General features: G+C 41.2%; 1 protein-coding gene and 1 pseudogene across 1 annotated transcript; one reads left to right on the top strand and one right to left on the bottom strand.

The window, feature by feature from the left end:
* Nucleotides 1-294: 294 nt before the first annotated feature.
* Nucleotides 295-2,254, top strand: LOC126585374 (pentatricopeptide repeat-containing protein At2g17033). Its single transcript, XM_050249781.1, has 2 exons — nt 295-711; nt 918-2,254. Exons 1-2 carry the CDS (start codon nt 397-399, stop codon nt 1,986-1,988), a joined length of 1,386 nt encoding a protein of 461 aa, XP_050105738.1. The 5' UTR covers nt 295-396; the 3' UTR covers nt 1,989-2,254.
* Nucleotides 2,207-20,915, bottom strand: LOC126584331 (serine/threonine-protein kinase ATR-like; annotated as a pseudogene).
* Between the last annotated feature and the right edge of the window lie 2,315 nt (nt 20,916-23,230).

Consider the following 23,230-nt stretch of genomic DNA (forward strand, 5'->3'; position numbering starts at 1 on the left):
TTGTCAAATTTGTGTCATTTGTACAAACTCCCAATAAAAAAAAAGGAAAACTAATGAAAAGGATTTGAAAACTTTGAGTTTTAATGATAAGGATAAAATAAAGGGTAAAATGAATAGTACCAGGATTGACTTTTTAGTGTAAAAATGTGGTTTTTCGTTAAAGTGAACAGTACCAGATGCTTTTCGTTAAAGTTCCCTAAAAAAAATTCTAATCGTTTATGTGTGCTTCCCATTTGCCCTTGACTTTAAAATTACAATTTTTAACAAAACAATTTTTTTTACAAGAAAATCGTCTGCACGCCTCCACACCCCCACACCCCCACACCCCTCCCCGACAACAACTCTACGCCATTCGCCATTAACACAGCACAGCAGGCACTGGGTAGCCACTGTGGCATGCTGAGCCCCAGCCTAATGGCAACATTGGGAGGCATTGGCAGCGGACAACTGTCGTTTTCAGTAGCATCGCCGTGGAAACACCACCAACCACGGCCGACGCCGCCATTAGCATCATCTGTCCAATGCGTACTTACCAAACAAGGCCAACGCTTTCTGACCAAGCTCGCAGCCAATGCCAGAGACCCCAAGTTCACAAACAAATTGATTTCCAAATTCCTATCAAGTTCCCCAAAGTCCATTGCTCTCAGCACTCTCTCCTATCTTCTCTCTCCCGACTCCACTCCCCCCCATCTCTCCTCCCTTGCCTTCCCTGTAAGCTACACCTCTCTCTCTCTCTCTCTCTCTCTCTCTCTCTCTCTCTCTCTCTCTCTCTAAACTAAATCTTTTGCCATGTCTTAATTGGGTTCCCAACAAAATTCAATTATCCATTTGGGTGGTTTTATTTTCTCAGCATCCAAACAAGCAATTACTTTTCAGCTCAACAATTTCAGCTAAGTTTTTGAATTGGGTTTATGCAGCTGTACTCAAAAATCACAGAAGAGTCTTGGTTTGAATGGAATCCCAAGTTGGTAGCATCCCTTGTTGCCCTGCTCGACAACCAAGGCCTATACAGCCAATCCGAAGCACTAATCTCCGAAACCATATCCAAATTAGGATCCAGAGAACGGGAGCTTGCTCTTTTTCATTGCCAGTTGCTTGAATCACACTCTAAGCTAAGTTCAAAGCATGGATTTGATAGTACCTACAGTTACCTCCATCAGCTTCTTCATAATTCTTCCTCTGTTTATGTTAAGCGCCGGGCTTTTGAATCAATGGTTGGTGGTTTATGCGCGATGGATCGACCACAGGAAGCAGACATTTTGATTGAGGAAATGATTGTTAAAGGACTCAAACCATCGGTTTTCGAGTTCAGGTCCGTAGTTTATGGGTATGGAAGATTAGGACTTTTTGAAGAAATGCTGAAAGTTGTGGAGAAAATGGAGGGCCAAGGGCTTGCTGTTGATACAATCTGTTCAAATATGGTTCTTTCGTCATATGGAGCTTATAGTGAGCTGGCTGCAATGGTCCTGTGGCTCCGAAAAATGAAAATTTTGAGGCTTCCTTTCTCTATTAGGACTTACAATTCGGTTTTGAATTCATGCCCTACGATCATGGCAATGCTGCAAGATCCGAAGGATGTTCCGTGTTCGATTGAACAACTCAATGGGGTTTTGAATGGTGATGAGGGCTTGGTGGTTAAAGAGTTGGTTGGATCAACGGTTTTGGAGGAGGTGATGGTGTGGGAGTCTTTGGAGGCTAAGTTGGATTTGCATGGTTTGCATTTGGGTTCGGCTTACTTGATAATGTTAGAGTGGTTTGAGGCAATGAGACACAGGTTTAACTGTGGGGAATGTGTGATCCCGGCGGAGGTTGTCATCGTTTGCGGGTTGGGGAAGCATAGCAGTGTTAGAGGGGAGTCGCCGGTTAAAGGTCTGGTTAAGGTGATGATGCATCGGATGGGAAGTCCGATGAGAATCGACAGGAAGAATGTTGGTTGTTTCATTGCCAAGGGGAGAGCTGTGAAGGACTGGCTATGCTCGAGTGGTTGATTGAGAAAGACCTGGGTGATAAACATGGCATTTTTTCACATTGCCCAGAATGCGCTTTTCGCGTTACGACTTCACCAAGGCTCGTTTCGTTTGGGATTGCTTTTGTGGAAAACACTTTTTACTTGTAAGTGCTGGTGCTAAAAGTACTTTCATTAGAAACAAATCCAAGTAATTCCTAAAAAAGCGCTTCTAAGTGGTCCCTAAACGCTTTTCTCAAGTTGAAAATCCTAATCAAGCTTTTGATACAGAAATATTTACTCTAGAAATTACTGTCAATTACATGTTTGCATCTACAAAAATTGGAAAGCAAACTGGCTTTTCCAGCTTCATCCAGATATACCATCAGAAGAGCTTGATAGGGATACATGTATTAGTTGTCAAGTGAAGGTACATTTATAATTGAACATGTTACAAGCATGAAGTATACAAACTATCGTCAACGTCGCCAAAACAACATCACATATATGCAGAGAATTCTGAATGCTCGTAGAATCCTAACCCCTCCTACACCACACAAACTAGCTATTGAGCAAGCAAGCCGTCAGCCGTCACAGCTAGGGGATGATACACAGAGCATCTATCTGTTAAGAGTGGAAATTTTGTACAAATGAGGCCTCTTTTGATGGATCTACTGAATCATAAAGCCACAATGCCACCCACACAATACTCTGTGTGTAATCTTTTGCTGTTGGCTAACTCCGGGGTTGTCAAGTTCAGCTGGGTTGTTCAGATTCCTCCAGTATCTGGCAGCAAGATAACATGACAACAGCATTTCTCATCACATAGCAACATCATAGCAGAATAGAAATCAAAACTCTAAAACAGAACCCGCGATCAATTACACTGCAAAACCAAGGCATCCACCAGATATACATATTTCCAAGATTTTTGTGGGTGACTGCTTCAGCTATTAATCTACAAGCCTGACCTTCTACGGCCAGTGGCAAAGATGGTGCCGCTCCGACACCAACAACTACTCCTTGCAACCTTGCCTCAATGTTACTGATTGGTCGCTGAAATGTTGATATAGAACACCATTAGTGATTGCTTCACAAACATGGATCACAAATGCAACTTCTGATCTTATATCCATATACAGGGAACTTTAGAAAAACAGACATCAAAACTTATCAATTCAGTTTAAACGTACAATGGAACAGCATCACTACCATAAAAAATTCCTTGCTCCCTCCCAACTCATTAATATATTTCCACATTCATCAGTTGGATATTATTTTAAGATGCATGAAATTTAAGGAATTTCAGATTATAGTTCAATACCAATGGCCGTTCAACAACAACAACAACAACAACAACAAAGCCTTTTCCCACTAAGTGGGGTCGGCTGAATATATGAATCCTAGAACGCCATTGCGCTCGGTTTTGTGTCATGTCCTCCGTTAGATCCAAGTACTCTAAGTCTTTTCTTAGAGTCTCTTCCAAAGTTTTCCTAGGTCTTCCTCTACCCCTTCGGCCCTGAACCTCTGTCCCGTAGTCACATCTTCGAACCGGAGCGTCAGTCGGCCTTCTTTGCACATGTCCAAGTCACCGGAGCCGATTTTCTCTCATCTTTCCTACAATTTCGGCTACTCCTACTTTACCTCGGATATCCTCATTCCCAATCTTATCCTTTCTCGTGTGCCCACACATCCCACGAAGCATCCTCATCTCCGCTACACCCATTTTGTGTACGTGTTGATGCTTCACCACCCAACATTCTGTGTCATACAACATCGCTGGCCTTATTGCCGTCCTATAAAATTTTCCCTTGAGCTTCAGTGGCCTACGACGGTCACACAACACGCCGGATGCACTCTTTCCATCCAGCTCGTATTCTATGGTTGAAATCTCCATCTAATTCTCCGTTCTCTTGCAAGATAGATCCTAGGTAGCGAAAACGGTCGCTTTTTGTGATCTTCGCTAGATTGCTCCGGTCATTAGTGTGGATAAGTATATAAATGGATAGAGATAAGAAAGCAAACACAAGATGTACGTGGTTCACCCAGATTGGCTACGTCCACGAAATAGAAGAGTTCTCATTAATTGTGAAGGGTTTACACAAGTACATAGGTTCAAGCTCTCCTTTAGTGAGTACAAGTGAATGATTTAGTACAAATGACATTAGGAAATATTGTGGGAGAATGATCTCGTAATCACGAAACTTCTAAGTATCGAAGTGTGGTGTCGTCTTGACTTGCCTTATCTGTCTCATAGGTAGATGTGGCATCTTCTCTGGAAGTACTCTTCCTCCATCCAGGGGTGGTATCTTTAACTGGTGGAGATGCACAAGGTAATGTATCAATTTCACTTGAACCTTACTTGTAGTTTCAGGCTTGGTCAAGCGCGATACAAACCATGTAGTAGGAGTCCCCCAAGTCGCCGAGCTAGGGGGTTTGCTGAAAGAGGTGACAGACAAGGTAAGCAATCAGAGCTCCGACTGATTGTTCACCTTCTCCCCATCTTGCAGCAGCATGAAGGATAAAGAGAAGAAAAATGAGAAGAGATGATATGAGATACTTTTGCTTTTGAAGAAGTAACTTTCCACAAGCTTATTCTTGAACTGAGCTGGAGGGTTTTCTGGTTTCCTCCAGAGTATAAGGCCGACTGAAGAATTTGAGGGTCAAAACAAGTCCATCAAATCTAGAGTACGTTCCACCCTGCTGATATGGGATACTTTTGCTTTTGACAGAGTAATGGATGTATCGGCACGTGTGCTGTTACGCTTGTCTCCACATGCTTCCTTGTATCCTTCGCACTTGCCTTATCTGTTCCTCAAGCAGATGCGGAATCTTCCCTGGAAACATAAGATGTTGAAGATGAGTACTCGAGAGCAATGCCAGGTAAGTAATCAGGTAAGGGGTTCCAGGCAGTCAGTTCCTGGCTGGAAGCTTGATTCCAAGTGTTGACTGATTGCTCTCTTTCTCCTTGTCTTGCAGGTAAAAACAAGGCCAAAAGAAAAGACAGGGAAAAAGCATGATATGGGATACTCTTGCTTTTAACCCTGATGATATGAGATATTCTTGCTCTAGTATAGCTTGTTTGCAGAGGTATTATCGGGGGGAAAGAAAGCTGAATATTTCGAAAGGCTTCGTTGGGAGTGCCCTCTCAGATATGATGAAGGGTTGAGCATTTTTGCAGGTCTGCCTGTCCGTTGGGGATGGAGGTCGACATATATAGGAGTCTCCCTAACAACAAGTAGTAATGCTATTCCTTTACCCTGCTTGGTCATAGCACGGTAGTGGGAGCTGCCAGTTTCACATGTTTTAACTCTGTCAGAGCACTTTGAAAAAGTGGTCTGTGGTATCTGGCTCTCGAGATTCGGAGAACGATGCCTCTTCGATTTTTGAGAAAGCAATCATGCTGGGGGTCTGACTCTCGAGATTCGGAGAGCAGTGTCTCTTCGATTTTTGAGGAAGTAATCATGTTGGGAGTCTGGCTCTCGAGATTCGGAGGGCAGTGCCTCTTCGATTTTGGAGCAAGCAATCTTGTTGGGAGTGTTGTCTCGAATGTGAGTAAAGGTTGGGCATGTTTGCTAGTCTACCTTGCCACGAAGCACAAAGGTTGACACATAGGGACTTTCCAATTCTCCAGCAATGGTACTGTTCCTTTACCCTCTCTTCGATTTTGAGAAAGTAGTCATGTTGGGAGTCTGGCTCTCGAGATTCGGAGGACGGTGCCTTTTCGATTTTGGAGCAAGCAATCTTGTTGGGAGTGTTTTCTCGAATGTGAGTAAAGGTTGGGCATGTTTGCTAGTCTACCTTGCCACGAAGCACAGAGGTTGACACACAGGGACTTTCCAATTATCCAGCAGTGGTACTGTTCCTTTACCCTTGTAGGTAATAATATGGTAGCTAGACCTTCAAAATTTATGTGTCTAAACTTTGTTAGTGCTGTTTCTTTGCTATTCTTTTACCTTTCTTGGTCAGAGCGATGTAGTGGGAGCTGCAAGCTTCACGTGCTCAACTTTGGCAAAGAACTTTGGCAAAGTTATCTGTGGTACCCATGAGCTATTGTTGCGTGTGGGAAGTGGGTGATTGAACAGTAAGATTCATGTGCTTTCTACTTCACCAGAAGTCTTCGACAGAATGCCCATAATTTCTGCAAAGCTGAGTGTGCGTGTGACAGGTGCTGACAAGGCTAGAAAAGTAGGTGCCTATTCGGTTTCTGAGATCGGCCCTCGTGGTCTCTGAGCAGCCCAGCTTTTGAGAAAGCGAGCGCCTCTTCGATTGATTCGGAGAACGATGCCTCATCGATTTTTGAGAAAGCAATCATGCTGGGGGTCTGGCTCTCGAGATTCGGGGAGCAGTGTCTCTTCGATTTTTGAGAAAGTAATCATGTTGGGAGTCTGGCTCTCGAGATTCGGAGGGCGGTGCCTCTTCGATTTTGGAGCAAGCAATCTTGTTGGGAGTGTTTTCTCGAATGTGAGTAAAGGTTGGCCATGTTTGCTAGTCTACCTTGCCACGAAGCACAGAGGTTGACACACAGGGACTTTCCAATTATCCAGCAATGGTACTGTTCCTTTACCCTCTCTTCGATTTTTAAGAAAGTAGTCATGTTGGGAGTCTGGCTCTCGAGATTCGGAGGACGGTGCCTCTTCGATTTTGGAGCAAGCAATCTTATTGGAAGTGTTTTCTCGAATGTGAGTAAAGGTTGGGCATGTTTGCTAGTCTACCTTGCCACGAAGCACAGAGGTTGACACACAGGGACTTTCCAATTATCCAGCAGTGGTACTGTTCCTTTACCCTTGTGGGTAATAATATGGTAGCTAGACCTTCAAAATTTATGGGTCTAAACTTTGTTAGTGCTGTTTCTTTGCTATTCTTTTACCCTTCTTGGTCAGAGCGATGTAGTGGGAGCTGCAAGCTTCACGTGCTCAACTTTGGCAGAGAACTTTGGCAAAGTTATCTGTGGTACCCATGAGCTATTGTTGCGTGTGGGAAGTGGGTGATTGAACAGTAAGATTCATGTGTTTTCTACCTCCCCAGAAGTCTTTGACAGAATGCCCATAATTTCCGCAAAGCTGAGTGTGCGTGTGACAGGTGCTGACAAGGCTGGAAAAGTAGGTGCCTCTTCGATTTCTGAGATCGGCCCTCGTGGTCTCTGGGGAGCCCAGCTTTTGAGAAAGCGAGCGCCTCTTCGATTTCTGAGATCGGCCTTCGTGGTCTTTGAGCAGCCCAACTTTTGAGAAAGCAAACGCCTCTTCGATTTCTGAGATCAACCCTCGTGATCTCTAAGCAGCCCAGCTTTTGAGAAAGCAAACGCCTCTTCGATTTCTGAGCAGGCGCCTCTTCGATTTCTGAAGCTCCGTCGAGTGCAGATTTTTATAGGGGCTGGCATTAAGTTCCAAAGCACACTTGAATCTCCACCAGTAGAAGCTTCATTCTTGCACTTCTAAGATCTTGATTTGTCCGACCTCTTCTCTCTTCAACACCTTTGAAAATGTCTGGCCCCTCCGACCGTCGTTTTGACTTGAACCTTGTTGAAGAGGCAGCCCCGCCTTCTCCAGACAACATATGGCGCCCATCCTTCGTCTCCCCTACTGGTCCTCTTACCGTTGGGGATTCCGTGATGAAGAATGATATGACCGCTGCGGTGGTGGCCAGGAACCTTCTCACTCCCAAAGATAACAAACTACTTTCCAAACGGTCTGATGAGTTAGCTGTTAAGGATTCGCTGGCTCTCAGTGTTCAGTGTGCAGGTTCTGTGTCTAATATGGCCCAACGCCTATTTGCTCGAACCCGCCAAGTTGAATCATTGGCGGCTGAAGTGATGAGTCTCAAACAGGAGATTAGAGGGCTCAAGCATGAGAATAAACAGTTGCACCGGCTCGCACATGACTATGCTACAAACATGAAGAGGAAGCTTGACCAGATGAAGGAAACTGATGGTCAGGTTTTACTTGATCATCAGAGATTTGTGGGTTTGTTCCAAAGGCATTTATTGCCTTCGTCTTCTGGGGCTGTACCGCGTAATGAAGCTCCAAATGATCAACCTCTGATGCCTCCTCCTTCTAGGGTTCTGTCCAGTACTGAGGCTCCAAATGATCCCCCTCCGGTGCCTTCTCTTTCTGGGGCTCTACCGACTGCTGAGACTTCTCCTAAGCAACCTTTGTGAAGGCTCCCTCTTGTGTGTTTATTTTGACTCATGTATATGTACATATTTGTAGCTTATCGGGGATATCAATAAATAAGCTTTTCTTCATTTCAACGTATTGTGTTAAATACACCAAAGCCTTCTTCGCTAAGTTCTTTGAATTTTCTTTTGTTGAAGCTTGTATGTTGAAGCTTTCTGAGTGGAGCATGTAGGTTGGGGTAGTGTTCCCTTAATTTCCCGAGTGAGGAAAACTTCTCGGTTGGAGACTTGGAAAATCCAAGTCACTGAGTGGGATCGGCTATATGAATCTTAGAACGCCATTGTGCTCGATCCTGTGTCATGTCCTTCGTTAGATCCAAGTACTCTAAGTCTTTTCTTAGAGTCTCTTCCAAAGTTTTCCTAGGTCTTCCTCTACCCCTTCGGCCCTGAACCTCTGTCCCATAGTCGCATCTTCTAATCGGAGCGTCAGTAGGCCTTCTTTGCACATGTCCAAACCACCGTAACCGATTTTCTCTCATCTTTCCTTCAATTTCGGCTACTCCTACTTTACCCCGGATATCCTCATTCCTAATCTTATCCTTTCTCGTGTGCCCACACATCCAACGAAGCATCCTCATCTCCGCTACACCCATTTTGTGTACGTGTTGATGTTTCACCGCCCAACATTCTGTGCCATACAGCATCGCCGGCCTTATTGCCGTCCTATAAAATTTTCCCTTGAGCTTCAGTGGCATACGGCGGTCACACAACACGCCGTTGCATAAAGAAAATCTTTGCTCCCATTCTATCAGGTGGATATTGTTTATGAAAGACCAAGAAACACTACAATGGACCTAGAATGCCAATGCAATAATGATACAGGGTTATTCTGTCTTCTAGGGACAATTTACTCAAGAAATGCTTTTTAGTCAACTTGCAACAGTTTGACATGGTAGGCCTTGCGAAAATCCCAACTTAGATCAATTACGAAATGATAAATCAATGTCATTACTACCTTTACATTTAAAAGAAAAAAAAATACAACGGTTAAGGTAAACCTGTCACAACAACTTCAATAGAAGATAACAACAGATTGAAACCTGTGCATGTCGATTCTGAACTTCTACTCCACTGGACTTGTGAGATTTTGTCCATTCCACAAGAGGATCGTGGACGAAAGTTTCAAGAACGCTCATTAAAGTCTCCCTATGCATCCTCAGTACTGAAAGTGTGATTTCACAGACCCTCAAAAAGATTCCCTCATATCCAGTGATGCCCAAGCCATCAATCATATTCTGCAGGTGTCATAACAGTCGCCATGAATATTAATAAGAAACAATTAAGATTGGAAATGATTATATTACAATCGTTAGTAGATGAAGTATTTATTGTGCTCAAACTAAAATATTCTAGTCATGTTAGATAATTTTGATAATCAGCATACAATGACTTCTTTTATTTTCGGATACAGATGTTATCTTCTTTATTTTCTTCTCGCAGAAGGTACTCATCAACCAATAAATAAACAGCCTAATGAAATATAGTTATGCTTACTTTTTTGCTCCAAAAAAAGAAGTATTAGAAACTTGCCACAATGAAAACAGCATTTATGCATACGCTTCTCTCACCTGAGTCAGCCTGAAAGGCACCAGCTCAGGCTTCTCCAACTGCAAGCCTTTGTCAAATAAGCAACTGAAATCAACATGAACAGTCTCCTGTTGTAGAATCAAAAAGAACGTTTTCACCATGTCGATCACCCAGCCCCTACAATATGGCCAACCATGGACCAAACTGCAGTGGTGTGTGCATAAGCAATCCGAGCCCTAAACCAAGCAGCTGGCTCAGAAAAAGTGGTCAAGAACCATTTATGGAATACTGGGGGGAACATTGGAAGAATTTTGTCCTTCAGAATCACATCTTCTGGTATTTTACCTTGGCATTGGTCATAAATCCATTTGATATGAGGATTTGACTTTTGCCTATCAAATTTTCCACAGTTTATGTATATGTCTTGAAGTATATGCCGAAGTCCACAAGTGTGAGGCACCCATTCTATCATACCACAGTCCTCTGTCAAAGGAATTACCGCAAAGGTGTGAATGCAGAGTTTCCTCAGACGGCTTTCTGGGTATTTAGACAGCAAACAGTTTATCATTGCAGTGAACTCCATCATGCGGGCATCTTTCCTAAGGTCATCCTTGGGTTTGCAGAGGAATGGGCGTTCAATGCCATCACTGCCTAATAAAATAATCTGAAATGCAAAGGAGGATGATTAAATATTACAAAGATTATGTAATGACACAGAAAATCACCAGTTCACAGGACATGCCCAAGTGACAAAGGGAAAACTCAGATAACTCTCCAAAAATCTTCTCCAAATCCACAGTTTTTGCTCTTTACCACAAGTTATTTAGAAATCTATCCGGTTAGTATTGGACTCAGCATGTAAATTTAGAAATGATTTCCAGATGGTGATTGGTGACTATAGCTTTTATTAAGTTAGAAAAAGGGGGTGGGTGGGTTTATTCTGCTATTTCATAACTTTAAAAATCAATTCATAAGCATTTAGGAGGACAAACCAGCATGCATAAGAAATTTGGTAGTATGACGCATTCTCAATATATTCCCTGATATGGCATACCACAGATTAATCAGTTGAATTACAAGTATGATAAGATATAGAACCTACCTTCTTAGGCCGTTGTAGAGATGAAAGAATCTCAGCCTCGTCACCAATTCCTGATATTGTAGGAAGATCAGTTGCTGAAAAAATATCTTATCTAAGTGAGTCTAATAGTTAGAGACTGCTGAATTGGCATGATAATTCCCAGTGGCATCATCCTCCGTAAGGCACTAAATTCAGTTGAGATATTAATTGGTTTTGCCTTTGACTGACCAGGATGGAAGCACAACTTAATTAAGTGATCAATAAGATTTGCAAACGGAACAAATAGATTGCTGCCAGTATTTCCTTGGCTGAACCCTTTCCATGCAGCCTGTAGGATTTCTGCAGCTGCCTCCCGTCTTGAAGGAACAGTCGACTTTGAAACTGCTGCCATAATCCAAAGAGCTTGTTGTGGGTATTGCCGGAGAACAGTTGTGATTATGTTTTTGACCAATCGAACAACTTCCTCATTCTGGTGGCAAATTCTGGAAACCAACTGTGGTAGTACTGTTAACCACTGGTATGTTGGCAAATCCTTCAAACATCCTCGCATGATCTTTATTACCTAAACAAAATAGAAAGGAACATAGAATGGAGAAACCAGAGTTTAAATGTAACTAAACAAATTAAAGTTTATCTTCGACATCCAATACTTACCGTCTCATGATTTTTTTTTTTTAAACTCTTTACTGGATGCAGTGCCACTTGTTAGATACATACTTCCAAAGTCAAACCATAGGGTTAACAATCTTGGAAGTGCTTGAAAGAGATTTTTGTGACCCATATAAAGCCCCTTTGCATAAAATAACAGTACATCAGGTAAATAAGACCACCAAGGCTTCTCAGTGCTTAAATTTGGAGAACCAACAATAGCACTATTTGATGGCATTTTCCTTGCACCGAGTTCAATGTTTTCTTCCTGACGTTTCCTGGCATCAGCAAGCAATTCCTCACAATACTTAGCAATATAGAAATATCCTTTCTCCCACTTGGGCTGCAGTTCCCTCACCCTCGTATAAAGACATAATACATCTTCTTTCTGCTTTTGCCTAGTGTGTTGGATCCACCTAGTATATAGTAGGGTCTTTGCAATATCTCGATTCTCATTCAAAGCTTGAGTATCACAAACTAAAAGTGGCTGGTTCAGTGGAACCAGTGAAAGACTAGTAATTGATGAAATTGCAGAGGAACCAACAATCTCTACAGGCATGTTCAGGAGAGACTGCTGCAACTGTGCAATGGCACCATCAGATCGCCGGGTGCTCCATAGAAGTTTAACCTTCTCCATGTGAACATTAGGTCCACCTGTAGCTTGAGCTTCTAGAATCGTCTGGTTTGCTGTCTCATAATGACCAGCCATGCGGCAGAGCTTTGCATATTGAAGCCAGCAGTTCCCAACTTGAGCTCCCAGAGCACTGGCAGCAAAAACCAATCTGCAGAAGGCCAAACGTGGCTCTCTTGCCCAGAGTGATGGCTGTGTAAACCTGAGACGGTTTTCCCAGTTCTCCATCAATTGGGAGAACCCATGATCACCCAGTTGGAATGATTTCTCCAAGAAAGACTCATCAACAAGAAGAGAGTGAAAGTTCTCAAGCTCTCGTAGAAGGTGAAGTTTTACAACAAATGGGTAGGCCCGTACATAGGAATCCATGCCTGCAGCAGCGAGAGGAGCAATGAGCGCTTGCTTTGAGAGGGCAATTTTTTCAGCAACTGAGAACTGATCCTTCTTCATCATTGCCTGGAGAATCTTTGCAACATCCATATCAAATGAAGCATTACTTTCAGAACTGCTACAAAGCAGGCCTTCTTCATCAGCTCCACTAAGATACTCATCCATCAAATCCCACCTGCCAAGCCTCCATGCTGCCTGCACACCTTGCATGCACCATGTTTTCTTGTACTGGGGAACCCTTGAGATTAAGCCATCCATATGAGTAACCATGGCCTGAAGGTGACACATGTTTAACAAAGAGTTAAGGACATCAGAATGCCTTTGAACTGATGTTGGTTCCATCTGCAAAGCTTGTTCACAAGAAGTTATAGCCTCTGCCCAGTTTCCGGCTTTTTTGTTTATTAAAAGCTGGTCCTGCAATTGTAATCCCATACATTTACGTAAACACGCAAAGCCAGAAAGGCCATCAGGCTCATCTAGGCAGCTATATATTTCCATTAGGTATGAAACGTCTTCATCATCAAAGGTGCCATGAAATGTCTTCAGCATCAAAGATGCCACTTTTATCAGATGCAGGGTTGAAAGAACCTGACTTTCCCCTCACATATGACTCAAAGTACATTAAGGACCTTGCATAAACCTGGCACCTGAAGGAGTCCCTGGCAAGGGTTACCTTAGAAATTGCTGACAACAGTTCTGAAACATATTTACATTGTACAAGGAGATGCTCCTGATCTGCAGAAGAGTTACGAGTTTGATCCTTTGTCTTTGATGCTTGTTGCTTAGAAGCCAATGATTGAGAAGCCTGGGAAAGAGCTAATTCTTGTTTAGTGTCATCCACCCATTGACCAAGATTATCAAGGAGAGTGAACACAGCTTGAATGCAAACTTCAATTTTCCCACCCTTCACTCCATGAGCTGCATCCCCACTGTTATCAGATGCTGCAACATCAAGAACACATTGGATTTCTTCTGTTATGCCATGACGTGCCCCCTCTGTGCCATGACAAACAGCATTAAGAACCAGATATGGAAGCAGATATATTGCTGTCTGCATATCATGATGCACTATACCTCGACATGCATTGAAAATGCTGCTACGAGAACCAGTGGCATGTGAAGTCAACTTTCTTATCCAAGAGAATATCCATCTCCTGAATGACATAGATGGCCTGTAAATTGGGCCAACAAATGAAGAATCAGCAAAATTGAGAAGTTGAAACCTAGAGGTTAAGGGGCAATTATCTCTTTAACGTAATTGGAGAATCTATCCCATAATCTTTGACCCCTTCTATTCATCTGACTGCTACCATCAGTACTCATAATCCCAGATGCAGCAACATTCAAAGCTCTTTGCCCCTTGGAATCTCTGACGTGGATGAAGCAGCATTCTCATCTAATGAGGCCGCACAACCGGCAATCTTTAACAGTTCCTGTATAGCCAATGCAGCTGAGTCTTGCATTACAGTGTCAGGTGCAGCTCTAAAAGCCCTTGCAAGGTGCTTGTGAATTAACTCATAGATAAGGTCATCATCCAAGCATTCAATTTTAAAGCGTTGGCATGAAAATCCTTTCAGTTTAGCAGGGTCAACTGCACCCAGGGCCCCAAGGCAATCAGCACACACCAACTTCAGCCGCTGTCCAACTGCAGTCCTTAATTCTTCTGCTCATCCTCTTAGTAAGGATGTGATTAAAGAACTCAAAATATCCATATCTGTACCACCTTCAGCAGTTATCAGAGATGTAACCTGTTCCTGTTTCAGGCTCAACAACTTGCTCAACTCACAAACTACCATATATCTCACATTTAAGCACTCATGATTCAAACCATCAACGACATCACTCAATCGATCCTTCAATGTCATGGACCCTTGCACTTCTTGTATAGCTTTGTTCACTTCTGTTAGAGCTGAAATGCTGGGCAATGGAGGGAACTCGCGTATATGCTGCTTTAGAACTACCCTGTTATTTAGCACAAGTTCTTCCAAAAATTTTACCGCTTTATCTAGATGTATAGGATTTTCGTCATGTCTCTCTAAAAAAGGAACGAGGGCAGAAAAAACTTGAGAGATTACATATTTAGTGCAGCTGCACAATGAAAAAATTCAGCACAGAAAGACCCTCACTCTGGAGGGCTTCTTTATCAATAGCATGCATGAGAAGAACCATCAGTTTAGGCACATATGTAGTAAGGTGAGAACCCATCCTTTTAATCAGCATCTCAATACGCTGTAAGGCTTGTTTATGCAGTGAAATGTCTTCTGCATGGAGCATCTTTCTGTCAATACTGTTAAGAAGGCCAACAAAATGATTCCCCAAAAAGCTTGGAAGATCTTCACCACCAGTCAGAACTCTAGCAACCTCTTTTATCATCTCAGGTACTCTTGCTAACCTGTAAGCATATATGAAATGTTAACACGTTGGCAGAATTCTTGCATCTGTTGCAGCACAGAAGAATTGTACTAGTACATATCCCTGCTACAGATATTCACAATCTCGCTAGTTAGTAGCCAAAATCAATTAAAATTTAAAGTATTAAAAGAATTCCTCAGGCATATCTGAGTGAAAAGAACATTATAACCAACAGGATGCACTTGCAAAAACAATGGGGTAAACTACAACTTCATACCTTCTGTTTATCTCATCTGAATCACCTCCATCTAAAAAGCATATGAGTTCGTCCAAAAGGGCAGGTAATGCAGCGGCAGAGATTTCTTGTTTGTCAGAACCAGTCTGTGTGTGGTAAAACTGCAAAGCAACAACTAACCCTCGTGCATCTGCTCGATGGAGAGCAAAAGCTAGCACTTTTGGAAGCCAATTAACTATAAGAGCCACCAAATCAGTGTTTAAACACTTGGCCAGTTCATATAATGTTTCAAGTGCTTGATCATCATCCTGCTGAGACACTACAAGTTTCGGAAGAACAACAGGAATCATTTTCTTGACAAGTTCTTCTGTTGCAATACCAAGAACGGATTCTGTAAACTCTTTGACCATAATTGGACGGCTAGACAGCCTCACAGATAAATAATCAAATAGTTCATTTTGAACATGAACAACTTTCAAAAGTAATAGTTCAAATCCTCCTTTAAGATGAAAGTAGCAAGATTTCTGTATCAACTTTGATGCCTTCAGTCTCACTGTCGTGTGGATTATCAAGCTGATCAACCAACAATAAAAGAGAAAACAAAAATAATTGACTGTTAATGTCAACTGCAGCCATTATTTCTGCTGTTGATTCCAAAAGAGTCTCAAAGATTTTGGGGTCGTTAGTTTCTGAAAAGGCATGCTTCATTATGTTAAAAAGTTCTTGTTCTTTACTTTTATTTGTTACATCCTCATCAGGAAATAAGCAACTCAAAAAAGAATCCTCAAGGAATGAACTAATCTGAGTGCAGAATGCATCTCTTACAGCCTTCTTACCATTAAGTAGAAAATATTCAACACACTTAATCCATTCAAATCTAGACACAATCAGATTCCTTATGCTCCCGTGTACAAATATTCGGTGAATATTTTTCACACAAGCAACTTGGACCTCTTCCGATGATTCATCATAAAGAAGTTTGAGAAATAGAAACTGCAGATGGGCAAAATCACAATCCAAAATAGTTTCTCTGTTGTGCATATCAGGCGGATGCATCACTTTTGAAAATGACTCAGTATTGAGTTGAACACTTCTGTCACACTTTGAACACCAGAATCCTTGCAGAAAATAATCCATTGTTTGGCTATGTTTCTCATTTTTCATATTTAAAACTAATCTGCACCGACTTCTATTCATGCCATCTCCATCATTACACAAACCATACAGGCATGACAAAAAACCAATAGAAATGGGAATAATATTCTTAACCTTCTCACTTCTCTCTCCCCCCAAGAACTTGCAAGTGTGAGAAAAATGTAATTTAAGGAACAGAAGAGTTAGTATAACCTTACTACTTCCATAATCACATCATCAGGACTCTAGAACTTATCATGTAAGCATAGGGCAACCAAAACTACAAATGCATTGCAAATCATTCCACTCCCAAACCTCAAGTAGTTAAACAGTATACCATTTCCATTTAAGTAAGAATGTAAAAATTGCAAGTTTCCGTGCATATGGCCATCCATGATAACTCCTTTCTATTTGTGTGATATAATTTTTCAAGTAAGAAGATAAGTTTCATAATTTTCTCTTTTTTCGTCAATGAAGCCTCCAATAACATTAATTATAAGATCCAATTTTCAATACTCACGCATTATCAATATATTCATACATTTAAGAACTTTGATTATATATATTACTAATAATGTGAAAAATGCAAGAACAAATAAGTAAAAGTTTAGTGTTCTCTTACTCAACAAGCCTTCTTGATATATGTGGCAGCCAACCGATACCAGACCACAGTTATGCAAATCTCAGGGACCAAAGTTATGTGTTATACCCTCAACTTAACGGAGTTTTTTAACGGAATGACCAAAATAATGGATGGTGGACAATCTCAGGGACCACTTCTATTGATTTTAAATCTCAGGGACCAAAGTTATGTGTTATGCAAATCTCAAGGACCATTTTGACTAAAAAACCAATATAAAAATATTAACATTCACTACGATGGAATCACAACTTATGCATGGAACTCCAGTATTTAACAACTAAACCCCAGAGAATGGGGTACCTGTAAGAAGACAGACACAAGAAAATCTAGTGCAACAATAGCAACCATTTCCCACCATCACTGAAAGAGAACTATCAAATTTAACCTTGTCTTTTCTACTTTTTAGTTTTTAAAAAATAAAATGAAAACAAGTCTAGGTAGTGATACTTTAAACTGGCATTTTCAATAACAAACACGCACACTGGAGTTCCATATGGAAGATCTCAGTCACTAATGCATCTCTGACAACTAAGACTCATCTTCCGGGGAAACTTTGATCAAGAAATGAGATTAAAATCAACTGTGAAATAACACCTCTTTCCTGATTTCAGAATGGGTGCCATTATTATTCAAGAAGGTGCACAAAATGAGATGATTGAGACTCGGATACTCAGCATTTACCAAAAGACAACACCCAATGTACTTTCAAAGAAAAAAAAATGAAAGAAAAGGAAGAAAGATCATAAAAGATTGCCAATTATCTTGAAAGAATTTAAGAACCAAAACTGAGATGACACGTCAATATGGCAAAAGCAAGACCATTCTTGAGGACCCATCTACTTACTCTGCAAAAGCAGCATGCTGTGAATTCCTTCCAGGTAGATGGAAATATCAAGTGCATCTGAAATTCCTTGCTTTGCCTACATAATATAACTCTTATTTAGTAGTAGGTGAAAATGAGTACACTAATGAAAAGTCTACAAGTCTAAACCAACATACCTGCTGGCATACCCAGGGCATCCATGCATACATCTGACGAAAGATGCTTAGTGACAGATTGGTCTCTGGATATCTACAGAAGGCAATGCAAAGCAAGCTAAGAGCTCTTAATGCAGCATCTGGTCTTAAAGAATCAGGATGGACACCAGGAGGTTTTACAAATCCAACAAAAGAAAGTAGCGACTTATGCATATAATCTGCATAATTTTCTCTTTCACACGCAACTGTATGAGTATGCTTGCATTCCCCCCGAGAATTAGAATCCAAACTCATACTGTCTTCATCTGCCTTTTGCCTTTTATTCTTGAAAGTATCCAAATCCTGTAAAGGCCTTTTTTCTCCAACCCTCGAGTTTTCATTTGATTTATCACTTAGTGATGATAAACTATGACAGTTACTATTTGTAATTCTCCATCCAACAAGATTGGGACTAATTATAGAGAGAGCTACTTTTAGGCAATCTATCAACGAGAAGCAGGGTTCGGGATAAGAAAGCACATAAAGGAGAGACTCTGGCCTCCAGATATTAGGAGGGCACATTTTGGCAATCTGTATGTATGCATTACACAGTGCAACCTGAAATAAAAATTATTTTCAAGACATCAATCCCCCAGATCTGTTACCCATACACAAGGCATGAATGGCTCAAAGACCACCCAAGGACGAATCATAAACGATGTTTCTGAAATGTAAGCCCAAGTGTTGGCATACCAAGGTAAAATTAGAATATAATACTGGATGTAAGGATTTCATTTATAAGTCTCATGTATACAAAAAAAGGTCGTACCCAGTGCACAAGGCTCCCGCTTTACGCAGGGTCTGGGAGAGGTGAATGTCGGCTAGCCTTACCCCCATTTATGGAGAGGCTGCTCCCAAGTCTCGAACCCGAGACCTACTGCTCACAAGTCTCATGTATACAACAAAAAAAAAATTCCCCAAAAAGAAACTTATTATGCCACAAAGCCCACTAATACATAAAGATGACCAAAAGCACTAATGAATCTTTGAACCATGCGCTACAAACCACATAAACGCCTGCAGGTTTGCAATACCCATCTATATATGATATCTACCCCAGTACATCATGCATTACCTGTCTTTACATGTCTAAATTCATTTCTCTTCTGTTTCATGCATAATCAACTTGAAACCCAGCGCTGTGCAGACTGACCCTAAACATCAAATCGTGTATAAACCCAACTCGGAGACAAGTGCTTCTCAAGCATCGAGGATTTTAATGGAAAAAAAGTTCAGCAGTAAACTTAATAAGACCCTAAGAACCACACGTGATGTTTGTATATGCACAAAAGAACATGAACTAATGACAGCGGTCTACAACATGATTTAAGGGTATCAAAAATTAATACTAATCAATTTGACCAAAAATAGTATCATAATTGTAACAAAAAGAGAAACATTGCTTTGAAAGTTCATTTAACCGGGTGATTTTCACTTTGCACTCCAATAAAATTCTAATAGCAAACAATCAAAGTTTTGAGCATTCAAAGACAGACCTGAACACAGGAAACCCTTCTTTGTCCTCCCTTATTATAGTTGATATCGACTGAATTAAATTCTGATAAGGAAGGATGTCATAGTTTATCCCTGATCCAACAACACATGCAAATTCAAAACATGCCTTGCATAAAATTCACATAGTTAAAATTCTACAGAATAAGGATGCTTACATATCTGAAACTGAATCAGCTTTGTAATATTTCTTTCAAATCGCACTAAAACCATAAAATTGAATTTTACACTAACAATGCCAGCATAAAGCAATCGATGCTCACCATCTGCAAATCAGCATCCCCATAACATAAGAGGGAACATGCATCCCGAACAAAAGGCACATTGATGAGTCCTTCCACCTACAGAGTTCCTTCAGTTAAGCATCTACCAAGAATCTTTATCATCCAGGTTGCAAAAGGTTGCCACCTTGTTCTGCCTGTAAGGTTAATCAAGACACCAATCCCATCATCCGGTTTATTACTTGTCAGAAGATCTCCAAGATGATCAGGGTCATCAAAAACTCCATTGAAGGACTCACAAAAACACCTTAAAGTCAATTTAGTCGATTCTGTAATATTTGAAACGTCCGCACACACTGATGCCACACACAAAATGTCTGAATAAAGACAAAGACATATTAGCTTTCTTGTATGCATACAAAGGTACTCGAACTAAGAGATCATAACATCTTGTTGAACAACATTGCATTCTCACCTCGAACAACATTGCATTCTCACCTCGAACAACAAGCATGGAATCAATGAAAAACCGACGGTAAGCATCCTGTGCTCCAGTACGAAGTAGCGCTAAAAGTGGTCCAACAGTCTCAACTATTACTCCATGCCTAGAACTAAAACAACAGAAACTACTTTTGAGCATAAAATCACAACGAAAACCAATCGAAATAACCACAATCACGTAATGTTCGCGCAGAATGAGCTCATTTTTCAATCCCCAAAGCTGTTTTCAATTTCCGATACGAAGCAAAAGAAGCTGAAAAGCAATTAAAAGTTCGTGAATGAAAATTGAAGTCGCTCGCTTACCGAAACGAGGGCTCTGCGAAGAAAGGCAAGATGAGACCGAGCAGAGGAAGAATTGCGGTGGCCTTTCCATGGTAGAAAACTCCGGGTAAATGCCTAGCAGTGATAACGATGAGCTTCAATACAGCTATCACTTCTCGCTCGTCCGCTGCAGACAGTGAAAAATTACACTCAAAACGCCGTCGCATTGTGCTTCACTATAGAGAGAGAGAGAGAGAGAGAGAGAGAGAGAGAGAGAGAGAGAGAGAAGGGGAAAAGGGGGTACCTGAGGGAGATGGAACGACGGAGGAGTGGAGGAGGTCGGGGAGGACGGCGCGGAATCGGATCACCAAATCGTCGTCGTAGTGGTTGTTAGGAGGAGTGGAGGGAGCCGCTATGCGCTCTCGGAGCTCGTGAACGAGGCTCGATAGGTTCGCCATTCCCATTCTCTCTCATGCCCTCTCTCTCCCTCTCTTTCTTCTTCCCTCCCAATTTCGAAGTGAACTACAAGAGGAAAGTACCCGCTTCACTCCCGCTCTGTCAGAAATCAGCCGCCTCCTTCGCCATGGGCCCACTTCTGTATCTGGGTTGGGCCCAGCCCAAACTGATGACGTCACTTTCTTTTTTAGTTTCAGGATGTCTTTTGTTAGAGCAACTCTAGCGTAACAAATGCCTCATAGGGCAACTTCATATTCAATCTCCTTCAATAAACAGTAACTACCTTTAATGAACAGTAACTGCATTTTGCATCTCCACTCCTAATCTGAATTAAGCCTGAGCCGGGGTAGTACCGAAACCAAACTCGTAGCAAAATTTCGGTACGGTACGAATGGGTGTACCGACTTAGTACCAAACCTAATAGGTTCGGTTTGATTCGGTCCAAGTATAGGTTCGGTTCGGTTCTGGGCATTTAAGGAACAATGCCCAAATCAATTTTTGGCCCAAAATTAACAAAGTTCACACAAAACTATTTTTGGCCCAAATTTACAACAATAAAAACACAAACAGATTTGCCCAAAAAAAAAGAAGCCCAAATCAGCAAGTTGCTTCCCCCAAAAAAAGTGTGTGGGAAATAAGTCAATCCCTTCAACAATTCAATCCGACAACATTAAACATCAAAAAATTTAATCCAACAACATCAAACATAAACAAATTCAATCCAACAACAAAGTTCAAGTAAATGCCTTATGGCATTAGTACAAACCAAAATGAAAAATCAAAGTTCTAAGTCAAAGCCTTATGGCATTAATACAATCCAAATGTAATAGCAAACATCAAACTAAATGTCTTAATAACCAATAAGTTCAATTCATATAAAATAAAAGAAATTACCCTTTAGGGGCCTTACGCTTGACACCCTTGGTGGTTAGAGGTTTGTGAGGATTTGAAGGAACCTTTGATTAAGCACCTCTTGAAGCTCGAGGAGGTCGGTTAGAAGCTTGTGAAGGAGATGCTTGAGAAGGCCGGGTAAGAGCTTGTGAAAACAACGCTTGTTGTTCCGGATTATTAATAGAGAGAGAAGAAATGCTTGATGTCAACAACTCTACATAATACAAAAATATACACAACTTATAAACACAAAGAATAAAATCTAAAAAATTATAACAAACAAGAACTAAGAAGAGAAATAAGAAATTATCCGCTTCAATACTTTCGTAGAACTCTAAGTGCTCCAACGAAGGTGCATCATCTTCTAAGGTGATAATATCATCACCCATCATCCAATTATGCATGCAAATTAAGGCCTCCACTGATTTAGGAGTTAAAGAACTCCTAAAATCCGAAATTACTCTCCCTCCGGTACTAAAAGCATTCTCCGAAGCCACGGTAGATGCTTGAATAGCAAATATGTCTTTTGCAATGGCCGCCAATATAGGATACTTGCAACCATTAGTCTTCCACCATGAGATAATTTTAAAAGCACTCTTGGTTTCTTTGTCCACCTTCTCTAAAGGATCTAACAAATATGAATCCACCTCATCTCCCACCACTTGCTCCTCAATCTCTTCTACAAAATCAATCCAATCATCTACACAATCATCTTCAAAGGATTCAACATGTGAAGTAGAAGAAGACTGTCGATGAGGTGTGGGGACCTTCATGTGCTTCCCCCTAACCCTTGGGGCATATTCCTTGTAAAGGGCATCCAACACATCTCTTATCTCATTAGTTTTCAAATGAACATCAACTTCCAATAATTGTTTTTTTAAGGAGATGAGTGACATGCCTTAACTTGAACCTTGGATCTAAAATAAGAGCAACCACTAGCAAATTGTTCAATTGAAGGTAAGAACCAAAATATTTGTCATATTTTGCTCTCATGTCGGTTGCCATTTACTTCAAAAGTACCTCCATTGGTGAACCAGTTTGCACATTGGGTGGGGAAACCAAATTCTTGATAGCCATCTCTATTTTGATGACATCATGAAGAGCAGTATGAGCCGTGAGGATCAAAAAATGACTCACCCGCAATGTTACCTCATAGAAAACCCATAAAAACCGAACAAACACCTCCGCCTTTTCCCAATATTCTCCGGTTGGTGGTCCAACCCTTCTTTGACCTTTAATAGCAATTATTCCATCTTCATCCTTTTCTTCTTCAAATTCTTTGAAGTACACACTAAAAAGAGTATCACTTCCCTCCCCCATCCTAGCAAAGGCCTTCTTAAACTTTATGGCTACTTCCAACATATGAAATGTGGAATTCCACCGTGTGGGGCAATCTAAGCAAATACTTGCTTTGCATGTTAACTTCTCCATAAACACTGCTTGCTTAAAATACTCTAACCTTTGTGGAGAACTCATCACAAATCTCACACAATTTCTTGTGACTAAGAAGCATTTGGTTAGCCTCTTCATCCATTGACCCACAATTAAATTGGTTATGTGAGCAATACACCTCACATGTAAATACTCCCCATGCAAAACGGCTTGTGAAT

The sequence above is a fragment of the Malus sylvestris genome, chromosome 10 (genome assembly GCF_916048215.2).
Source record: "Malus sylvestris chromosome 10, drMalSylv7.2, whole genome shotgun sequence".
Lineage (NCBI taxonomy): Eukaryota > Viridiplantae > Streptophyta > Magnoliopsida > Rosales > Rosaceae > Malus > Malus sylvestris.

Coding starts and splice junctions, on each gene's coding strand:
- LOC126585374 (XM_050249781.1), top strand. CDS start 397: ATGCTGAGCCCCAGCCTAATGGCAACATTGGGAGGCATTGGCAGCGGA. Junction 712..917: donor TCTCCTCCCTTGCCTTCCCT/GTAAGCTACACC, acceptor GGGTTTATGCAG/CTGTACTCAAAAATCACAGA.